Source organism: Cervus canadensis, chromosome 14 (assembly GCF_019320065.1).
Source record: "Cervus canadensis isolate Bull #8, Minnesota chromosome 14, ASM1932006v1, whole genome shotgun sequence".
In the NCBI taxonomy this organism is placed as follows: Eukaryota; Metazoa; Chordata; class Mammalia; order Artiodactyla; family Cervidae; genus Cervus; species Cervus canadensis.
Window position 1 is genome coordinate 13,845,461 of NC_057399.1, and position 22,974 is coordinate 13,868,434.

The 22,974-nt window shown below is 43.9% G+C and overlaps 1 protein-coding gene across 7 annotated transcripts in view; it reads right to left on the reverse strand.

Annotated features, from left to right (window-relative positions):
• UNC13B (unc-13 homolog B) overlaps positions 1-22,974 on the reverse strand; it is a 203,353-nt gene that overhangs the window by 42,462 nt on the left and 137,917 nt on the right. The window contains exons 1-2 of one of the 7 annotated variants that reach the window (XM_043486618.1): positions 22,087-22,553; positions 10,677-13,183 (exon numbers count right to left, since the gene is read on the reverse strand). The exons of 5 other annotated variants lie outside the window; for them this stretch is intronic. In XM_043486618.1, the coding sequence (XP_043342553.1) occupies positions 10,677-12,948 (2,272 nt within the window). In that variant the 5' untranslated portion in view covers positions 12,949-13,183; positions 22,087-22,553. Of the gene's footprint in view, positions 1-10,676; positions 13,184-22,086; positions 22,554-22,974 lie in introns of those variants that run through there. One more of the 7 variants, XM_043486617.1, reaches the window with a different exon arrangement.

The following is a 22,974-nucleotide window of genomic DNA, read 5'->3' on the forward strand; positions in this document are numbered from 1 at the left end:
GCGCAGAAAAGTGGGTGAGATTAAAAAAACATTTCTGGGAGAGGGAACGGTCTCTTCTACTACATCTACTCCCTACTTCCTGAGAACACTCTGTTCCCTTTGAAAAAGCAAGCTAGGCAAGGAACACTAACTGACCCCTTGATTCAAGCTGAAAAGGTTTCTCTCTTCCTCCACTATCTCAAATATATTGTACACATCCTGTCAAAGTTACTTCAGCTGTGTCCTTCTATTCTTCCCAGAGCTCCCCATGATGCCTGAAGAAGAAAAGTCAATATATCGTCAGGGCACTCCATGTCCTGGCCTCTTGCATTGACTGGGTGAACTCAGACTTCTTCTTAAAAACTTAGATCAAATATTAACGTCTCTGGAAATGTCTCTGCCTTCCTCTCAAAAACAGAGTTAGGCGCTTCTCTACTGTGCACCGTGGCGCCCACGCGTCTGTGTCCACACTTCTACGGCAGTTTGTTCTCAGTATGTTCCATTGTTAATTGTCTGTATAAACGTCTCCCTTTACATATTGTGAATTTCTCGAGAGCAAGAATTACATATATATATTTTATTTCACCTTTGTAGTCTGAGGGTTTAGCACATCTAGTGTTTTTATGTAGTAAAAGGAACTTGAAATTTCAGGACTTAGAAAACAACAGCCTTCCTAAGGACATGTGTCTTGCCTAAGAGAAAAGATAGGCCTCAGCCTGTACCATTTTCCAGACCCCCAAAGAACCATTGTACTAGTCCCTTCAGTTTGTCTCAACCACTGGCCAAACATTTTCTTATTAATAACTTAAAAAAATCTTTTGTTACGAATCAAACACTCTGTGCCTCCTAACTTCTTAAAATGCCTTAGGATTTTTCCACTCAGATTTTACTTTTCTTTCTTTTTTTTTTTTTAAATTTTTTTATTAGTTGGAGGCTAATTACTTCACAACATTTCAGTGGGTTTTGTCATACATTGATATGAATCAGCCATAGATTTACACTTATTCCCCATCCCGATCTCAGATTTACTTTTCAATTTAAGTGATACATATCTATATAACACCTGCTTTGCAGGAAAATTCCTGATCCCTAAGAATAATCTCACTCTTCCAGACAGTCCATCTGATGAGGAAGAGACAAACTTTCTCAGTGTTAAAACAACCTTAACTCCATTACTTAGGAGTCAAAGATTTGAGGCACTCAACTTACCTGAGCCTGCATTTCCTTATCTTTAAAAAGAAGATAAAACTAGCGATTGCCCAGAGTTATTGTGAGGATTCATTTCTTTTTAAAAATTTTTATTTATTTTTAATTGGAGGATAATTGCTTTACAATGTTGTGTTGGTTGCTGCCGTACATCAGCTTGAATCAGCCATGAGTATACATATGTCGCCTCCCTCCTGGGCCTCCCTCCCACCTCATCCCAGCCCTCTAGGTTGTCTCGGAGCACCAGGCTGAGCTCCCTGTGTTATAGAACTTCTCATTAGCTACCTGTTTTACGTATGGTAATGTATGCATTTCAATGCTACTCTCTCAGTCCACCCACCCCCTCCTTTCTCTGCTGGGTCCACCGGTCTGTTCTCTGTGTCTGAGCTTCTACTCCTGCCCTGCAAAGAAGTTCATCAGTACCATTTTTCTAGAGTCCATATATAAGCGTTAATACCCAGATACTTGTTTTCCTCTTTTTGACTTACTTTACTCTGTGTAACAGGCTCTACCATCTGCCACCAGGGAAGTCTCTAGGTTCATCCACCTCACTAGAACTGACTCAAATGTGCTCCTTTTATGGCTGAGTAATATTTCACTGTATGTATGTACCACAACTTCCATCCCTTAAATACTCACTGAGAACCTACTTCACATTAGGTACTGTTCTCACGCTGCTAGAGCAGTGAACTGTGATCTTCAGAAGCTTCTAGTCTAGTAGAAGGAACAGACAACTAATAATGATGGTAAAGATGATGAGACCTGCGAACACCAAGTGAACACAATACAGATCTGGCATTTTATTCGAGTAAGCTCACTTACTTCTCACAACAACTCTACTGAGTATATACTGTTATAATATCCATTTTTCTATTGATCTATGATCCATTTCTATTATCCATTTCTATAATCTCCATTTCTATTGATCCATTTTTCTATTGATCTATGAAGATCACAGAGACGTTAAGAAACTTCCCTGAAGTCACAGCAAGTGGCAAAGCCAAAATTCGAAACAGGTACTCTGGTTCCAGAATCTGGAGCTGTGTATACTGTAACCTGATGCGAAGAACTGACTCATTTGAAAAGACCCTGATGCTGGGAAAGATTGAAGGTGGGGGGAGAAGGGGACGACAGAGGATGAGATGGTTGGATGGCATCATTGACTCAATGGAATGAATTTGAGTAAACTCCGGGAGTTGGTAATGGACAGGGAGGCCTGGCGTGCTGCAGTCCATGGAGAAGCAAAGAATCGGACATGACTGAGTGACTGAACTGAACTGAACTGAACTGATCACAGATGACAGGGACTTTGCTGAAAAATTCAGGTAAGGGGAAAAGATATTGTCCCCAGTGGTGATGTTATGCTATGAAAACCTTACAAAACATTGTCAGGAGGCCTCATTGTTAAAAGAACATCTAAGCAGAGATATGAAGAAAAATTAGTAAAGAAGCTATTCAGAGTGCAAAGAGAAAAGTATTCCAGTCAGAACATACAGCAAGTGTAAAGTCTGAGGTGACAGCATAGCTGGTGTGAAGGAACAAGTCTGCCTCAGAGGATCATTTCAAATAAGGCCCTCATAAGCACTTTGGCTTTCATTCTGAGTGAGACAGAAAAAATCACCAGAAGGTTCTGAACAGAGAAGTGATATGATCTGACTTGTGTTTTATGTGGATTACTCTGGCTGGGGAGAATAGACTGCAGACGGACATGGGTAGAAGCCAGGAGATCAGTAAGACTACCACTATCATCTGGACGAGATAAAATGGTGACTGAGATTGACAGATTAGTGGCAAGGTTTGGAATATGTTTTAAAGGCAAAGCAGGTGGACTTTAATAACTGATTGGATATGGCTTATGAAAGAAACAGAGAAGTCACAACTGACTCTACTGGGACTTCCCCGGTGGTGCAGTATTTAAGACTCCTCGCTCCCAATGCAGGGGGCCCAGGTTCAATCCCTACTCAGGGAACTAGATCCCACATGCTGCAACTAAGACCCAGCACATCCGAAAACAAACAAGCAAATAAAAAACAAAACAATGTGGTTAAAAAAAAAAAAAAAAAAGAATGACTCTATGGATTTGGGTCTGAGCAGCTAGCTGCAAGAATGGAGTTGCCATTTACTGGTAAGGAAGACTATAGGGAAAGTAGGTTTGGCAGGGTTTACGGAGAAGGATCAGGAGTTTGGTTTTGAATATGTCAAATCTGAGATGTCTATTCACACGGAAATGTGGGTGTTAAGTAGATGTAGAATCTGGTATTCCTAGAAGATATCTGGGCCAGATATCAATCTGGGAATGCTTATGAAAATCATGAGACTGAAAGAGAATACCTAGGAAGTGTGTATAAATAAAAAGTAGTGGTCAGGATTGAATCCTGAGGTACTACAAGGGTGGGAAGATAAGGAGGGAGTAGCAAAAACGACTCCAGAAGAAATGGTCAATAATGTTGGAGGAGAAACAAGTCAGAGGGGTATTCTGGAAGCCAAGTGAAGAAAGTATTTCAAAAAGAAGGAATCTAGGGACTACCCTGGTGGCCCAGTGGTTAAGACTGCAATTCCAATGTAGGGGATGCAGGTTCGATCTCCAGGTCGGAGAACTAAGAATCCCACATCACACACAGCCAAAAAAGAAAGAAAAAAAGAAAGAAATTGAGGCATAAGAACAGACTAAAGATTAATGGACTAGAACTGGTAGTCCAGAAATAAACTCTTACATTTATGGCCAGTTGATTTTGATCATTCAATGGATAAAGAATATTATTTTTCAATAAATGGTGCTGAGATAACTAGACATACACATGCTCAAGAAGGAAGCTGGATCCCTGTCTCACACCATTCACAAAAATTAACTCAAAATGAATCACAGACCTAAATATAAGCACTAAATAAAATTATGAAACATTTAGGGGGAAAAAATAGGAGTAAATTTTTGTGACCTTGGATTAGACAATGGTTTAGCTATAAAACCAAAAGCAAAATCAACATGAGAATAGATAAATAGAACTTCATCAAAATTTAAAACTTTTGTACTCTAATACCCATATTATGATGGCAAACCAAACAAAGCCAACCAGGAAATAACAAGCGTTATTTAGCAAGGATGTTGAAAAACTAGAACCTATGTGCACTACTGTTAGGAATGTGCAATGACAGCTGCTGTAGAAAGTAACACAGCAATGCCTCAAAAAAAAAAAAAAAATCAGGATTACAACAATGCCACTTCCGTGTGTATGCCCAAAAGAAATGAAAGCAAGAACTTCAACAGATATTTGTACACCCCTATTTATAGCAGCATTATTCACAATAGCCAAAACTAGAAGAAACCCAAGTGTCCACTGATGGATGAATGGATAAACAAATGTAGTATATACACATACAATGGAGTATCATTCACCCTTAAAAAGGCAATAAATTCTGACATATGCTACAACATGGTGAACTTCAAAGACATTATGTCAAGTGAAATGAGCCAGTCACAAAAGAACAAATATTGTGCAAATACACTTATATGAGGTACCTAGAGCAGTCAAATTTAGAGAGACAGAAAGTACAATGGTGATTGCCAGTGGCTGAGGGGAGGCGAGAACAGGGAGTTAATTTAAGGGTACAGAGTTTCAGCTAGGGAAAATGGAAAAAGTTCTGGGGATTAGATGGTGGTGATGACCACATGGTGATGGTCATGTGAATGAATTTAAAATGGCTAAAATGTTAAATTTTATGTTTTCTATATTTTATCACAATAATTTTTTTTTGAAAAATAAAACATTTACGCTTCAAAGGACAGCATAAAGAAGGAAAAAAGACAACCAACAAATTGGGGGAAAATATTTACAAATTATCTGGACCTATGTCCTTATGTCCTTATTATCTGGACCCTTATGATTAGACAATGGAAGTGACAAATAGATTCAAGGGATTAGATCTGATAGAGTGCCTGGAGAACTATGGACGCAAGGTTCATGACATTGTATAGGAGGCAGTGATCAAGACCATCCCCAAGAAAAAGAAATGCAAAAAGGCAAATGGTTGTCTGAAGAGGCCTTACAAATAGCTGTGAAAAGAAGAGAAGCAAAAGGCAAAGGAGAAAAGGAAAGATATTCCCATTTGAATGCAGAGTTCCAAAGAATAGCAAGGAGAGATAAGAAAGCCTTCCTCAGTGATCAATGCAAACAAATAGAGGAAAACAATAGAATGGGAAAGACTAGAGATCTTTTCAAGAAAATTCAGGATAACGAGGGAACATTTCATGCAAAGATGAGCACAATAAAAGACAGAAATGGTACAGACCTAACAGAAGCAGAAGATATTAAGAGGTGGCAAGAATACACAAAAACTATACAAGAAAGATCTTCACAACCCAGATAATCATGACAGTGTGATCACTCACCTAGAGCCAGACATCCTGGAATGCGAAGTCAAATGGGCTTTAGGAAGCATCACTATGAACAAAGCTAGTGGAGGTGATGGCACTCCAGTTGAGCTATTTCAAATCCTAAAAGATGATCCTGTGAAAGAGCTGCACTCAATATGCCAGCAAATTTGGAAAACTCAGCAGTGGCCACAGGACTAGAAAAGGTTAGTTTTCATTCCAATCCCAAAGAAGTGCAAATGCCAAAGAATGTTAAACTACTGCACGATTGTACTCATCTCACATGCAAGCAAGGTAATGCTCAAAATTCTCCAAGCCAGGCTTCAACAGTACATGAAGCGAGAACTTCCACATGTTCAAGCTGGATTTAGAAAAGGCAGAGGAAACAGATCAAATTGCCAACATCTGTTGGATTATTGAAAAAGCAAGACAGTTCCAGAAAAACATCTACTTTTGCTTTATTCACTATACCAAAGCCTTTAATTGTGTAGATCATGACAAACTGTGGAAAATTGTTTAAGAGATGGGACTACCAGACCACCTGACCTGCCTGCCAAGAAAACTGTATGCAGGTCAAGAAGCAACAGTTAGAACTGGACATGGAACAACAGACTGGTTCCAAATCAGGAAAGGAGTATGTCAAGGCTATACATTGTCACCCTGCTTATTTAACTTATATGCAGAGTAAGTACATCATGAGAAATGCCAGGCTGGATGAAGCACAAGCTGGAATCAAGATTGCTGGGAGAAATATCAATAACCTCAGATACATCTCAGGTACGCAGATGACACCACTCATATGGTAGAAAGTGAAGAGGGACTAAAGAGCCTCTTGATGAAAGTGAAAGAGGAGAGTGAAAAAGCTGGCCTAAAATTCAACATTCAAATAACTAAGATCATCCAGTCACATCACTCCATGGTAAATAGACAGAGAAACAAGGGAAACAGTGACAGACTTTATTTTCTTGGGCTCCAAAATCACTGCAGATGGTGACTGCATTCATGAAATTACAAGACGCTTGCTCCTTGGAAGAAAAGCTATGACCAACATAGATAGCACATTAAAAAGCAGAGACATTACTTTGCCAACAAAGGTCTGTCTAGTCAAAGCTATAGTTTTTTCCAGTAGTCATGTATGGATGTGAGAGTTGGACTATAAAGAAAGCTGAGGGCCAAAGAATCGATGCTTTTGAACTGTGGTGTTGGAGAAGACTTTTGAGAGTCCGTTGGACTGGAAGAAGATACAACCAGTCCATCCTAAAGGAGATCAGTCCTGGGTGTTCATTGCAAGGACTGATGCTGAAGGTGAAACTCCAATACTTGGCTACCTGAGGCGAAGAACTGACTCATTGGAAAAGACCCTGATGCTGGGAAAGACTGAAGGCAGGAGGAGAAAAGGACGACAGAGGATGAGATGGTTGGATGGCATCAATGACTTAATGTACGAGTTTGAGGAAGCTCTGGGAGTTGGTGATGGACAGGGAAGCCTGGCGTGCTGCATTCCAGGGGGTCGCAGAGAGTCGGATACGACTGAGCAGCTGAACTGATGTCCAGAACATATAAATAACTCTTACAACTGGACAGAAAAAGACAAACAACTCAACTTGAAAATGGATAAAGGATTTAAATAGACATTCTTCAAAGAAAATATAAAAATGGCCAATAAGCATATGAAAAGATGTTTTAACATCATTAACCACTAGGGAAATGAAAATCAAAGCTAGAAGATACCAGTCACACTCACTAGGATGGCTCTAATAAAAATAGAATGGCTAGGATGTGGAGAAATTTGAACTTGCATACACTGCTGGCAGAAATGCAAAATGGTGCAACCACATTGGTAAACAGTCTGTAAGTTCTAAAAAAATCTGAAACACAGTTACCACTTGACCCAGTGTTCCCTTTCTAGGTATATACACAGAATATATGTCCACACAAAAACAGCAACATTATTTATAATAGCCAAAAATGTGGTAAAACAAGAACAATAACAACAGCAAAGCACAACAAAATGTCCATCAACTGATGAATGTATGAACAAAATGTGCTATATCCGCATAATGGAATATTATTCAGCCACAAAAAGAAATGAAGCACCCATATGTGTTACAACACTGGTCACTTTTGAAAACATTGTTCTGAGTAGGCTTAGGCTGTAAAAGGTCTCAAGCAGAGCAGTGAAGAAAGCTTTTTTCAAATCTTTCTTGTGGTAGCAGTCACTGTTGTACTGAATCAGTTTACCAGGTGAGGTGACTGCTCGTGTGGACTCTACAGCCAGAGTGTGTTGGCCAGAGGCCTGCCTGTGTGCTTATTCACCTTGCTCTGTTCCTTGGGCTTTAAGGCATGGTGCTGCAGTCAGGCGGGATCTAGCACTGAAGGGATGCTGCCACTGCCCGACAGCCTCTCTGCCACCCCGTCTGTAGCCCACAGACCAGAGTGGATCTTGGAAAGCACCCAGAATTCTGTCTTGATCTCTTACTGGTGTTTCAGAACACTTCCTTCTCATTATTTCTGCTGCTGTCACAAGTTCCTGCATGGTCCAGTAGGATGGCAGCCCAGAAGAGAAATACTGCAACTTGAAGAACTGAGCCCCAGGGTTCTGGATGTTCCGGCTAACATTGACTCCCACCACAGTTAAAAGAGTTAGTAAGGATATGAGTTGCTTTGATATGAGTTGTTTCTACTGTTGCTGCAATTTTGGGTTGGCCGAAAAGGTCATCTGGAGTTTTCTGTAACATCTTATGGAAAAAACCTGAGTGACCTTTTTGGCCAATTCAATATAAAAATTTTTAAGTGCCCAGGAAGAAAGAAAAGGGGCTGCAAAATTAAAGAGAGACCAAAACCCCTTGTATCTGAGGAATTATAGAAAGCTTCCTGGAGAAGGTGAAAATTTGGCTGTATGCTGAAGAACTGAGTAACTTTTCCTAGGTTGATGTGGCAAATATAACACCTCAAGCTAGAAGGAAGCATGTATATGTGGTATGCTGAAAACAAAGTACAAGGTGAATTTGTGAGACAGAAGGTTCCTTCCAGGGGGAGGACCGTGGGACAACAGAAGATAAGCCTAGAAATGTAAACTAGAGACCAGGTGTAGTGGCCTTGAATGCCAAGTGAAGGAATTGAGATTTTTTGATAGGGTATCAAGAGCAGCTCTAGGGATATTTGAAACAAACAGGATTTTAATTTTTCAGTTTAATTTTACAATGACATAGTCATGATTCAAATTCTAAAAATTATTTTAAAAGTGTATACAGTAAAAAAGAATCTCATTTCACTAGTTTTTTACCTAATACCTTTTCCCATGGGCAATCCTATAACAGTTTCTTATGTATCTTAGTGGTTTTTTGTTTGGTTGGTTAGCTGGGTGGTGGTGGTGGTTGTCTTTTGGCCATGCCAAGTGGCTTGCAAGATCTCAGTTCCCTGGCCAGGGACTGATCCAGGGCAACAGCAGTGAAAGCCCAGAATCCTAACCACCAGGTCACTAGGGAACTCCTGTGTTAAATATTCTACACATACATACAAACACACATTACGGGTTTGTGCATGTATTCTTCATCTCTCCTTTTTATACAAATGTATGGGCTTCCCTGGTGGCTCAGTGGTTTAAAAAAAAAAAAAAAAATCCACCTGCCAATGCAGAAGACACAGGCTTGATTCCTGAGTCAGGGATTCCCCTGGAGTAGGAAATGGCAATCCATTCCATTATTCTTGCCTGGAGAAGCCCATGGACAGAGGAGCCTGATGGGCTATATTCCATGGGGTTGCAAAAGAGTCTGACATGACTTAGCGACTAACCAACAACAACAAAGCATCTTACACATACTGTTCTGCACCTTGTTTTCTGAAATATGTCAATATATCTTTCCATTTCAGTAAAGAGGTACCTTTCTTTTTACAGCTGCATGGTACTGTATTTCATCATTTGGATGTGCCAGTAAGTTATTTAACCAGCCTTTCTTAAGAACATTTAGGTTGTTTTCAATCTTCACTATTAAAAACAATACCTCAGAAACAGCCTTGAACATATGTCCCTTCTACAGGTGAAAATGTACCAGCAGGATATATTCTTGGAAGTAGTGCTGGGCCTCAAAGGGCATACATAATTCTGATGCATGTTGCCAACTGCCTTCCTCAGAGGTTATACCAATTTCCACTCCCATGCACCAGCAATGGATGAGTACCTATTCTCTCACATCTCTGCCAACAACAATATGTTTCATAATTTTAATCTTGCCTTAGAAAGATTAATCAGGTTATACGCATAAGAGGACAACCTCATTTACATTTAAAATTAGATGAATAAAGCATATGCTCTTTGGATAAACTTATTATATTTTTGATTGGGAGAAGTAATTTTAAACCTACATGTCATCTCCATGCTGCCCAGAAAAGACTTTTCCCAATTCTTGTACCCAAAAACCATTCCACTGTCTAAACGTTAGGTAAGCAGCCTTTAACTGGAGATGTAACAAAGGGAATGTGACTGGGGGGAGCAGAGTCGGGCTCTTGGGCAGGGTCAGCGCTGCAAGAAGTTTCTGGACAGCTCCGAGTTAGAACTAAGGTTCTGTCCTGTCAACTCCAGTAAGGGAAGAAGACAGGTCAGGGTAAGGGAAATTCCCACAGTGGCCCACAAGGTGGAGAAGCCCCATCAGCTGCTGGAGAAATGGCAATCTTATCTCAGCAAGAAGCTCATGGAGAATGATTTTGAAATGCAACACAGGATTGCATCAGCTTCTTAGCTCCTATGAGAAACATGCCTCTTTCCCTCATCCCTGCCTCCTACCCCACACCTACTTTACATCAGGATAGCCTAAAGTTCTGCAGCTATAAACTATTTTTGCTCAAATGCTCTTCCTCTTTTGAAAAGGTACTTTCTAAAGCTCCTGCCAATAAACTGGAAGCTCCCTATGGACAAGAACTCTTTTTCTGTCACTTTTCAATTCTGTCACTCCAATTCCCACAGGATCAACTTACAAATCTATACCCCAGTAACTGAGACTGATTGAAGATGTGAACCTCCCCCATCACCCTGTAAAGCTCACCACCAAGCCAGATCTCATGCTGGCCCGATGCAGGACACACCCAGCCAGCTGCAAACCCATTCACCAGAGACTTGAAATACCTGGGTGCGTGTCTTCTACTGAGAGATGGTCTGTCTTCTGTACTAGCTCGTGTATAAGTTTTTTCTGCCTCAGTCTTTTCTCTCTTAGAACATCTTTAAAATTGCTGATGCATCTGTTGAGGTAGATGGTCTCCGTGCACACTTGCTCTAGGCTTAGTCTGCCCTGTTTGGGAGATTCAGGCCTGGAACAAGTTTCACTTCCCAGACACGGAGCCAGAGCAAACCCTGGCGATGAATATGCAAGAGGCAAGTTACTGGAAGCCGGAGAGGAGTTGCTGGGATCCTGAGAGGTCTGGTCTCCCTGGGCAGAGATGCCCACTCCACCAGACACCACGCTGAGTATGCTCTCACTCCCCTGACTCCCGGGGCTCCCCAGTGAGAAATCCTGAGCACCCCCTGAACTCACTGTGCCGAGAAGTCTATCACTGTTCTCGGACTGGGAGCCACTCTCAATGCTTTCAAGGTCCTCAGGGGTGATGGACCCGCTGTTCTCCAGCTTCTGAAACACTCCCTGCAAAGCTGAACGAAAGTGGTCAATCGCTCGGCCCAGTTTACTCGTGTAAAACTTGATCTCTACATCTTCGTCCTCCTGCGAGCCACCCAGGCGAGAGGACTTTTCCAAGACATCTTTGAGGACCTGAGCGGCATGCTCCTCCTCTTCATTCAAGTCAATATGAACCATGTCATTGAAAGTCTCGGGCCCAATGCTGATTTCCTCCATCAGGCTGTCACAGCTCAGAGTTGCAAACCTTCTGGACTTGTCTGTCAAGAGGTCCTCTAGCTGCTTTGAGCTCAGAATATCTAACCCAGCTTCACAGGCCAGGAGTTGGTCCTCTGCCTTCAGCAACCCAGACAGTGATAGGCAACTGCCGGTCTCACTTTTGTCACTGCGGTTGTTTTCTGGTTTTGCTGCTTTAGGTCCCAGGTTACACTGTTTGAAAACCTGGGATTTCCCAGAATCCTCCTCTTTCGAGATTAACACTAGGGAAGGTTCCTCACACTGAAGGAGGGTGGACAAAGAAGCCTCTCTTCCTGTCAATTCATTGCAGGAGCCCCTGAGAACTTGGGGGTTTCCTGATGTTCCTCTGACTTCACCCCCTGGCTTAGACTCATTGCTTGGCTTTGCCAAATCATTCTTGGGTGGGAAGCAAAGGCCTTGCTGTTCAAGGTTCTGGGGTTCTCTATGTTGATTCTGAGCCCTCATCTGATGTGCTCCTGTTATTGGTCCTCTGTCCTCTGTTTCCACCTGAAAAACTGGCTTATCCAGGTGTAAAGAATTCAAATTGCGATGCTGGAGTTGTTGTTCCAAAGATGAGAGAGACTCCTTTGGGGGATTCTTAGAGCACGGTGGCTGGCTTGGTTCTTCTCTGGTGGCGATCCGGACCCCTAAACTCTGCAAGAGGATGGATTTCTGCAATATGAGGTCCCGATGCTCTAGATGGGCAAGCTTCACAACAGTAGGCCTGGGAGCTGGGCTTCTGCCAGCTCGGTAAGCCTCTTTAATGAACCTACTGCACTGCATGCCATTAACACACATGTGCTTGGCTAGGAAGCTGTGAGCCAGCTCCATGGTGTTTTCCCCATCTTGCTCAGGAAGTCCATACAGATACAGAATGGCTTCCTCGCTGGGTCTGTCCACATGGGGTTCCTGGGCCTTTCCCCCCACACTCCCTTTGGCCAGGGAGCTGCTGCCCACATGCAAGCCTTCTATTTCACTCAGAACTGAGTCTACACAGCTAGAGACCTCATCCACTGAACCTCGGACTTGGCTCAAGTGCTGCCGCAGCTCAGCAATCTCAGTTTGGAGACGGCTGATGCCCTGCAGCTCCGAGATGATATAGTCCACTACATCCCCCAAAGGTTCCTGCTGCTCATGGCGACAGCCTTGGCCAGGGCCTCTGGACAAGAGGGGCTTGGCTTGATCCCTCTCTGAGGGCTTTGGACAGCTTGTGGTGATGCTGGCAGATGAGAGGTCCTGAGAGGCAGACCCTGAAACACAGGCTGTGGAGCCCAGAGGAAGCTGGCCACTGGCCTGCTGCCCGAAGCTGCAACGCTGGGCCAGGCCCCCATCTGTATCCCCACCAATGGCAGAGGCTACAGGCCCACAGTGAGGGGGCAGGAAGCTGTCCTCTGGCAAGGTTCCGGCAGGGCCTGAGGACTTGCTCTTGATGCCACACACAGTCTCTGCCTTAGCTTTATCTGGGGAAAGCCTGGAGGAGGATCCCAAGGTGACCATGATTTCTTCCTCTGACTCTTGCAACAATCGCTTCATTTTCTCCCTCAGGGTCTGAGGGATTCTCAAGCTTGTTCCTCTTGCTTCTGGTCAGGATGGTTAATAGAGATTGTGTTAGAAGGCAATATCCTGACCTGCTCTTTTCCGTCTATTTTTAGCAATTATTGATGGCTGATGCCTGGGGCTTGGCCCACAGTGATGCCTGGAATGGTCCCATGTGTGGTCTCAAACCTGGCACATGTCCCTGGATCCTGGTTTGACTCTTACCCTGCAGCTAGCGAAAAAGGAAAATAGTGTGCTTGGATCAGAAGGCAGCATGGTAATATGAATCAAGCTGTCAAACCGGAATAAGAACATTACCTTCTAAGACTCTAGGAGTCAACAGTGACCTGCCTCCCAAGGCTAGCCTTAAAGGTTGCAGGCAGTCACTTCTCTCTCTCTCCTTGGCTTCCCATCAGTTTTGATGTAAAATCAGATCAAGCCCTTGTGTTGTGAGCAAGGGCTGATGCCAAAGGCATCAGGATTGAAACACTCCTGGGAAACAGGTGGAATGAACTCGACAGAGACTGAACCTTTACAAATTCAACATGAGGCTCAGCAAGGAGCACACAGATGTTTAACCACCAAAGCTCAGATCACACACACAGTAACAGACAAGGCATGGAATGTTTCTTTTTCTTCCCCTCCAGTTTGTTGTTCCAGTGAAGACTCAGCTACTTAAAGGTCTGCTCTGCCTGTGCTTACAGCACGAAGTGTTTTCCCTCTGTTTAGTGATAGCAACTCTTCACTTGGAGAAAGGACCATGACAAGAAAGTGATTTCCTAGCTGTCTATTGCTGGAGTAACAGAGCACTGCTCGAACCCTCTGAATGGCCTGGAGAGAACAACACATGTGGCCGGCGGGGAGTTGGTTACATTGGAGAGGGTTCCAGGGTGCTCTGCTGTTCTCCAAAAAGGTGAAAAAAGACCTGCCACCAGTCTTGCCCCTAAATACTAAGCTACCAGTGACTGTAACTTACAGAGATGACTGTTACCTTCTGGGGGGTGGCGGGGTGGGAATTCATTCCCTTTTTACTGGAAAAATGCAGAATGGAGGGAAGGAGCAGAGGGGAAAGGACAAAGGGTGAAATAGAGAGCCCAGGAGTGCATGGGACTGCCAGTCCTCTCTGGCTCTGCCGGGTCAGCTGGGGATGGGTCAGATAGGTTGGTGGGAGACACGCTACCCTTCCTGTTCTTCAACTGGAGACGGTTTCTCTATTTTCTAGATTTCACCTAGATTTCTATATCTTCTAACACCCCTGCCTCCTTCTAACTCAAGTTAACCCTAAAAAGTGAAAACTGTCTGTGAAGGACACAAGCTGACTGTTCCCACAGCGATCATTTGTGGGGAAGACCACCAACTACAGTCTGTGGGTCTGAAAATGAAAAGCGCTGGACTTCTCCAGACTAAGAACCAGAAGAACAAGTCCCAAGACTTGAAATAAAGATGAAGCTGACCTCTTTTACTGGAAATAACTAGGCCAAGGATCAAGAGACTAGATTAATTTCCTTTTCATTTCTTCCCTTCTTCTCTCTAGCTCATGTAAAAACTCTTACTTCATCAAGGAATTCTTCATTTAAAAACTCTAACCATCCTGTGAGGCATCGGAGAGGCCTAATTACTGCTTTTTAAGCATTACTGCTTTACTTCAATGTTTCAAGGGGTCAGGATCAGCCATACCCATAATATGGTCAACTCAATCTAGGCTCTGTGTGTGTGTATGTGTGTGTGTGTGAGAGAGACAGACAGACACACAGACAGACAGACAGTACACGCACAGTCAGAACTCCTGAGTCTTGGATCTAGAGATCCAGTTGCCTAGACACCAAAGCCTCCAATTCCAGGAATGACTCAAATTCTTACTTCTCTCCTTCCAAAAGAACAAAATCTACATTTCCAAAGCCACCCCTCTTTTCTCCCTAAGGTGCAAGGTCTAGGTACCCTGATTTGGTCTCGGTATCCAGTATTAGCTTTAAATCATGTCCCCAGCCTGATGGACTAGAGCTGGCAATTTGCTTTTCAAGCTCTTCTCAAAGGAGAAAGACTGTTTACTAAACCAAGATGGAAGCTCTGAGTATGAGCCATGATCAAGTGGTACTAGGCTGAACATCCCCAGACATTAAGCTTGAGTCTTGCTTCACCAGTGACCTTGGATTAAACACTTCTCCTCTCTGTGCCTTAGTTTCCTTATCTGTAATGTTGGGGAGGTCACCACGGAGATGTTATAAAATGAGAGACTGGTAATTGGTAAACTGTACAGCACCAGAGTACAGTTATTATTACTGACATGGCAAGACCCTGCGACAAAGAAGCAGGGAAACCAGCGTCTAAGCCTAGTGTGCAGTTGCCTAAATGGTATGATTTGAGCGAACCACGACTTCTATCCCAGCCCCAGACCCCTCGCTTTCCCAGTGTCTTCTAACGGTCTGCAGCAAGGCCTGGATGACAGCCGCTACACTGTCCCTCTTTGTCAGTCTTTCTTCTAGAAGTTTTCTTTTGAAGGTAAGAAAAGGGAAGAGCAAAATATTCACTTCCAACATTTCATTCAGGTGACAGGATGCTTGCCACCCTCCCTCAGGCAGCCTGAAAGCACGAGGAAGGGGAAAAACAGCTACATGGGCCAAGTCTTCCTTTCTAATGCTAGTGAGGCCCAGAACCCACTGCCAGGTCCTCCACAGCCGGCCCCACTCCGGTCTAGAGGAGGCAGTTTTCCAGGAACAACACTGAAGCTGACTGTCCTGCTATTGCTTCAGCGCAGGCCAGGTTAACTTTGGGCCAATCTGCTTCTGTCCATCAGATCAGTATTCCAGGTGGGCCTGGCCTAACTTCCTGGACAGTCTCGCCAGGTCTGGGAGTGCAGGGCCTACACCACGGGCTGGCCAGCCACACAGGGGACCAACGGCACAGCTGCTGCCATCCAGAGCCCTTTCCTCTGGCATCCTGAAGGTCTAAAGGTGGAGCAGCCTGCTTTCCTATTTAAAATACATCAGCGACAAATAGGAAATTTCCAGCTAGAGCTCCCAGAGCAGCTCCTCCTGGGCTCAAACAAAGATGCTTGTGTTTATACTAAACAAACAAAACCCTCTAAACCTTCTTCTGAATTGGTAGCCGCAGCTCCCAGATGAACTCTGAACTTAAGAATCACCTCCCAGGGACCTAGGTTCTGTAAAGGCACCAAAGCCACTCGGTCATCCACCTATTTAGGTTTGGAAACAGGGGACAGAGCTCACTGTGATGCCCAGAGGATTAACCAGTCATTCTGCCCAGAACACCATAGGATACCAGGAGACAGGATGGGCTGAAAGGGCAACCAGAAGAGCCAGGATGTCCAGCTCAAGACCACCTCCTTCTTCAGCCTTTCTTTGCTACTGCTGTCCACAGGAATGGGATAACTGGGGCCAAGGTGTGAGTAAAACAGTTGATCTCTAAATCAATTCAATCAATGTTCCAGGCACTAAACTATGAGCTAGGAATAGAAGACACAGTTCCTGGTCTCCAATATATTAAAGTTTGGAAACAAAGTTAGACATATAAACTATCACAAAGTGATACACGTTATATTAGAAGTTGTAATAGAAAAGCGAGCACCTAATTCCAGGGCGGGGAATGGGAAGTTGACGGGAAGCCCAGCAAAAGCAGGACGGGAAAGGCCACCAAGAAGTAACACTTGGGGGGGGGGGAGAATACTTGAACTGGGAAACACTGGGCTGGAAGAAGCACAAGCTGGAATCAAGATTGAAGGGAGAAATATCAATAACCTCAGACATGCAGATGACACCATCCTTATGGCAGAAAGAGAAGAAGAACTAAAGAGCCTCTTGATGAAAGTGAAATAGGAGAGTGAAAAAGTTGGCTTAAAGCTCAACATTCAGAAAACTAAGATCATGGCATCTGGTCCCATCAGTTCATGGGAAATAGATGGGGAAACAGTGGACACAGTGGCTAACTTTATTTTTCTGGGCTCCAAAATCACTGCAGATGATGACTGCAGCCATGAAATTAAAAGACGCTTACTCCTTGGAAGGAAAGTTATAACCAACCTAGATGGCATATTAAAAAGCAGAGACATTACTTTGCCAACAAAGGTCCATCTAGTCAAGGCTATGGTTGTTCCAGTGGTCATGTATGGATGTGAGAGTTGGACTGTGAAGAAAGCTGAGCGCCAAAGAACTGATGCTTTTGAACTGTGGTGTTGGAGAAGACTCTTGAGAGTCCATTGGACTGCAAGAAGATCCAACCAGTCCATCCTAAAGGAAATCAGTCCTGAGTGTTCATTGGAAGGACTGATATTGAAGCTGAAACTCCAATACTTTGGTCACCTGATGTGAAGAACTGACTCATTGGAAAAGACCCTGAAGCTGGGAAAGACTGAGGGCAGGAGGATGAGATAGTTGGATGGCATCATCGACTCAATGGACATGGGTTTGGGTGGACTCTGGGAGTTGGTGATGGACAGGGAGGCCTGGCGTGCTGTGGTTCATGGGGTCGCAAAGAGTCAGACACGACTGAGTGACTGAACTGAACTGAACTTGAACTGGAAAGCATAAGGAGGCCTTGGGGCCCGACCAGCTCAAAGTCAGCCTTCTAGTTTCCTTCAAGGTACACAGTGGTGTCATGCTGCCCTATCCACCCGAGTCAACTCTCCAAGTTTCATATGTACACCCCTGAAAATGACCATATCTTTCTGCAGTCTTTTCCTAAGGAATGCCTAAGGCTGCGAAGAATAAGGTGGCCCTTTCAGGGAATACCTGCTTTTGAAAAGGGAACATACCAAAACAAAATGAATTAATCAAAAGGAACAAAGTTTCAATGATGGAAAGCTGAGAACTATGTCAGAGAGGAGACCCTTATATCACACCGCATCAGCACCAGCCTGCCAAAAAGAGTCAAGAGGAAAAAAGCTCTCGGCTTTCTGAAATGCCTGGTTCTTTCATCTCTCTCTGCCTTATCAAATAAATGTCATTAGGAATGTGAGTACTCCTTGTAAAATTGCTTCTGACCCAAATCTTGGCTTGGAGGAAACAGCGGGGAGACCCCTGGGAATAGGCCGAGGCTCTTTGTACAGATATCAAGCAGCCTCTCATTTTGTGTGAAACAAGCACAGAAGGCAGAAAGCCAAGAGCTCTGAGTCTCCTACCTACCTCCCCCATATCACTCACGGAAGTCAGATCATTCCTGGGCCATTTACCGATAATGCTCTATGGCTAACATGGTGGGAAATGAATTTCTAGACCCAAGGCAGATAGGGGTACTCTTATGATGTTAATCTTTGAGAAGTTATCAATGCTCACAGAGAATCTTGTCAGACACAATGATCAGAGTCACAAGGTACAAAGGCTGAGATTAGCCAAAGGGAATGAAGAATGCTCCTCAAATGTGTAGCAAGGTCCCTGAGTTTGAACAAATTCTGGGAGGTGGTGGAGGACAGGGAAACCTGGCACACTGCAGTCCATGGGGTTGCCAAGAGTCCAGCGTGACTTAGCGACTAAACAACAACAACAACAAAGGGCCCTGGACTGTAGTTGCCAGCCCTCCTCGCCCGTCTCAGGAGGACCTCCATTTATTGGCCAGAAGCTGGACATGGTAACGGAAAGAAAACTTCGAGCACTTCATCCAAGAAAGGAGACAGACCCTCAGGGGATGTACAGGAGCGCGGAAAAGCATGCTGCCTTCTGCGGGCTGGGACATCAAGACCCCAGAGTGAAGACTGAATAGCGGTCAGGAGAGCTGGGTACTCTGTGCCCTTCCCAGGGTTCCCTGTCAGCAGGACCAGGGGTTATTACACCGAAGAGTCTCACAAACCGTAAAACAAATACATATGTACCTAGACTCGGATGCTCATGACAAAGACTCTGTGCCCAAACTCGAATTAGGCTCCTTTGAATCCTCTTTATGACTAGGCCACTGTCCTTAGACTCTGTTTAGTCCAATTTTAGCAAGAATCTCGCCGGGTCAGTTTAGTGAAAATTCCCCACCTTTGATATCAGACCAAATTCCTTATCCCTCACCCTGGCCTGATTCCAGCAAAAATCCTGTCAAGTCCATTTAACCAGATGCCTCTCTTCCCCTGATGCTTCCTCTTAGTCATTTTCCATCCACTGACCCTCACCCTGTTCCTTGGCTAAAAATTCTCACTTGTATTCAGAGTTGGGCTCAATCTTTCTCCCCTTACAATACTGCAGAATAATAGCCCCCCCTGAATAAAGTCTGTCTTACCATTTCTAACAAGTACCAGAGCAACTTTTTTCTTAAGCACTCACCATGTTCTTTTTCTTCACTACCTAGGACTCCCGTGAGTAAACTGAAGACGGCATGTGAGTAGGACTCCGGCCCCTGAACACCCTCCTACCCTCCCCCTGCGCCCCCACATTCTTTATCCTCTCACTCTGCTCTAGTTTCTTCACAGAACTTATTGGTACTACCACCTGACAGACCACATATTTGTCTGGTTATCATCTGTCTTTCTCCCCAGCCTCTATCCTAGCATGTGGGCAAGGACTCTGTTTTGTTCATTGCTGCAGCCTTAGCACTTAGGACAGTGCCTGGCATATATGATGCTCAAACTAAAACAAAATAAATCTTGCCATTAAATAAACGGATCCAGGACACAAAAATCAGAAAATGCTAGAGCTGGAAGAGTTCTTTAGGGTTTATCAAGGCCTGGAATCTCAGACCACATTATGATCTAGCCTATGGGCTAATTTTGTTTGGCTATCATACATTTTTCTAAATTTCAAATTTGAAAGTCTTTAGGCAGGACAGTGAATATACAGGCTTCTCAAAAGCCCAATTACCCAAGTTTGTAATACTTGACCTAGAATGACACCTTTGTTGTTAATCTATTTTACTTTGGCAGACACCTAAGTGGGAGGCTCTCGCCTAAGTGAGTGTGAACTCCTTACATTGAAAACTGTGCCTTGCTTGTGTTTTAATCCCTAATGCCAAGCACAGGCCATTACTACGCCAAGCATAAAGCCCCGCACACAGTGAGAACTCAGTGCCCTGGAAGGAATAAGTAAGTGATGGCAGAGGTGATTTAGAATCCAAGTGTTCTGCTTTCTAGTCCATCTCTGTTCCCATAAAAACATACTTCCTTTGAGTTCTAGATTTTCTTATAGATTGATGGCTTACAATCCCCTTCCATTGTAAAACTAAGCTGGAAACTTCTCCCCAAATATACTTGCTCACAATTTGGGGCGGGGGGGGGGGGCACTCACTCAGGACAAATAAAGACAGTACTGGCAGCACCAGCTTCTGCCAGACCGTCAGTTAGCTGGTATCTCTCCAGAATACAAGACTGGGAGAGACAGACCCTGTGCGTCCTCCCTAGGGCTGCCGTCACGGGGCTTCCACGTGCCCTCTGGCTGGAAGAGCTGCCTTCATCCTTGTGCTGATGGTGGGTCTAGAACCGCACTGTTCAACAGAAATAGAATGTGAGCCACATATATAATTTTAAACATTTCTAGCAGCTGCATAAATAAAAAGAAATAGGTAAAATTAATTTTAATGTATTTGATTTCACCCATTATCCAAGGTATTATTCTTTCAACACAAAATCAATCTAAAAATATCATCATCATTCTGTTTTTCATACTGAGTCCTTGAACTCTGGTATGGATCTTCCATTTACAGCACATCTCAGTTTAAACCAGCCACTCTTCAAGCACTCAACAACCACGTGTGGCTGGTGGCTACTACACTGAACAGCATAGTTTTAGAAGGTCAGGGTGCGGGACGCTCTGGAGAACCTTTAAAACCTGGCAGTGGATGCTCACTGCCAGGAAGAGACTGTCATCTCAGGGGCAGTAGAATGTTCTGTTCTTTCACTCTCCCTTTAACGTGCTCACTCGGATCCTAGCTCCAAGCAGCATATTTTCATTTGGTGATGGGCTAGATCCTCCCCAAGGCTACAAAGAACAAGGGCCCAAACCTGCAGGGAAAGAGACCTTTTCTCTCTCAACCTGATTCTTTCTAGAGACCGTGCAGCTCCATGTAGCTTAGGTCCAATACTATGGGCAAACTTACAAGAAAAATACGGTAACTTCAACAGAAGCTACACCTTCGCAGGGAAGACTTAGAGACCTCTCACAGACAAGAGCGTGGTCTCAATGCAGCTGGGTCAAAGGTATGTGTAGGTCAAAGGTATGTGTAGGTCAAATCCTACACAACTCACACTAGAGGGAAACACGGCAGTAGTAAAACTGTTTAAAATTTTACAGTTTACAAGCTTCCCATTTTATCATCACAACAACTCTGTGAGGTAAGAGGTAAGAGTTACTATTCTGATTTCATAAACGAGGAAAATAAAGTTTAGAGAGTTTAAATGCCTTGACCAAGGTCACTGAGTGAGTGAGCTGGGATTTAAAACAGGGGCTTCAATCTACAAAGTTAGTGCTTGTTTCATCTCACAAGCATGACACAAGTGGACATGTTATCTGTTACCCATGTGTGTCCACATTTAAATCTGAGAAAACTCAAGACGACTTCTGTATATGTAGAGTAAAAACACGAGGATGAATTAATACTCACATTAGACAGAAGCACAGTATAGACATTTAAACACACTCTCACACGTTGGAAAAATGGAAAGGTTTCTGAATATACATAGACATATACAAGAATAGGAAGGTTACGTAGGTATATGCATACATGTATGAGATAAAAGAACATACATACGCATGCACGTGAAAGGAAAGATGGCTTGTGTATATTTACGAAAGATGAATGAATGAGTTGTCTATATATATATATATATATATATATATATATATATATATATGTAACACGTAAGAGAGGAACAGACTGGTTATTTATAAACATATGAACATATCAAGAGACATACAGATTCTTCGTATACAGGTATGCACATATACAAAAGGGTGGATGGTATTTATATACATAAAGGAGAGTTTCAAGGAGGAATGGACAGTTAGGTTATCAGCATATAAACACATGCACATGAAGATTCTACCTTCAGTGCTGAATATGCTGTTTTTCACTCCTTGTAATGACCCCCCACCAGCAAGTTGGCTCATGCAGTTATGTAATTAATGTAGCTGCTCCATATTCCACCCACAAATGCTTTGCTTTTGTCCCTGCTTCTCATTCAGAGTCAGTCATACACTCAACACCACTTACCTTGCTGCTGCAATCAAAATAAGAGTTAAAGAAATGAAAAGGGGGGGCAAAAAAAAACACATGAGAACCACAAATTCTCAAGTTTTAGCATGCGAGTGCTGTCTCTAAAAGGAAATCCATTCAGAAGCACTCCTTGGTTTGACAGAGAAGCCACAGGGTGAACTTTGTAAGCCACAGCACAGCTGCTTGCCCACCCAACAAACAGAGAGCTGAGGAGCAATTATTCCCGGCTGCACCCAGCTGGCTGGCTCCTTGGTGCAAAGTTGAAGATAGGAACAATACCCGGCAGAGAAATTCCCTCAGTGACGGGCTGGGCAGGAGTCTTGCTGGCTGCAAACCTAGGAATCCAATCTGGTCCACACCTCTCTGCTGAAGGGGAGTACTGATGACCAGCCCGCTGAAGGTTATAGCAGCCAAACTTTGACTGGACGTGGAATTCTAACTCGGCCGATTCCGGGCTTTGAGACAGAGACAGAAAGCAGGGCAGCTCCTGCTCCTGCTGCTGCTCCTCCTCCTCTCCAGCTGCTTCCTGCCTGCGACCGCCCATAGGGCACCAGCCCTCCTCACACGCTCCCGGCGCACACACCCCCTTTCCCAGCACACTCACGCACACACAGACCTCACCAGCAAGCTCACTCACACAGCCTCCGTGTCTCTCCGTCTCCCTAAATATAGATCTTACTCTCCCCCCTCCCCCATTTCTCCCCCCCACCTCTTCTCCCCCTCCCTTCTTTCCCTCTGCCTATCCACCTCGCTCATGTCTGGGCTAGAGGATACAGAGAGACAGGAGACAGCCCTGTGCTCGGAGGAGATCCCAGCCTCACAGGGAAGACAGAAGACAGCAAAAACAGTCAGAGCATACTACAAAAGGAGCCGTCCCTTCTACTG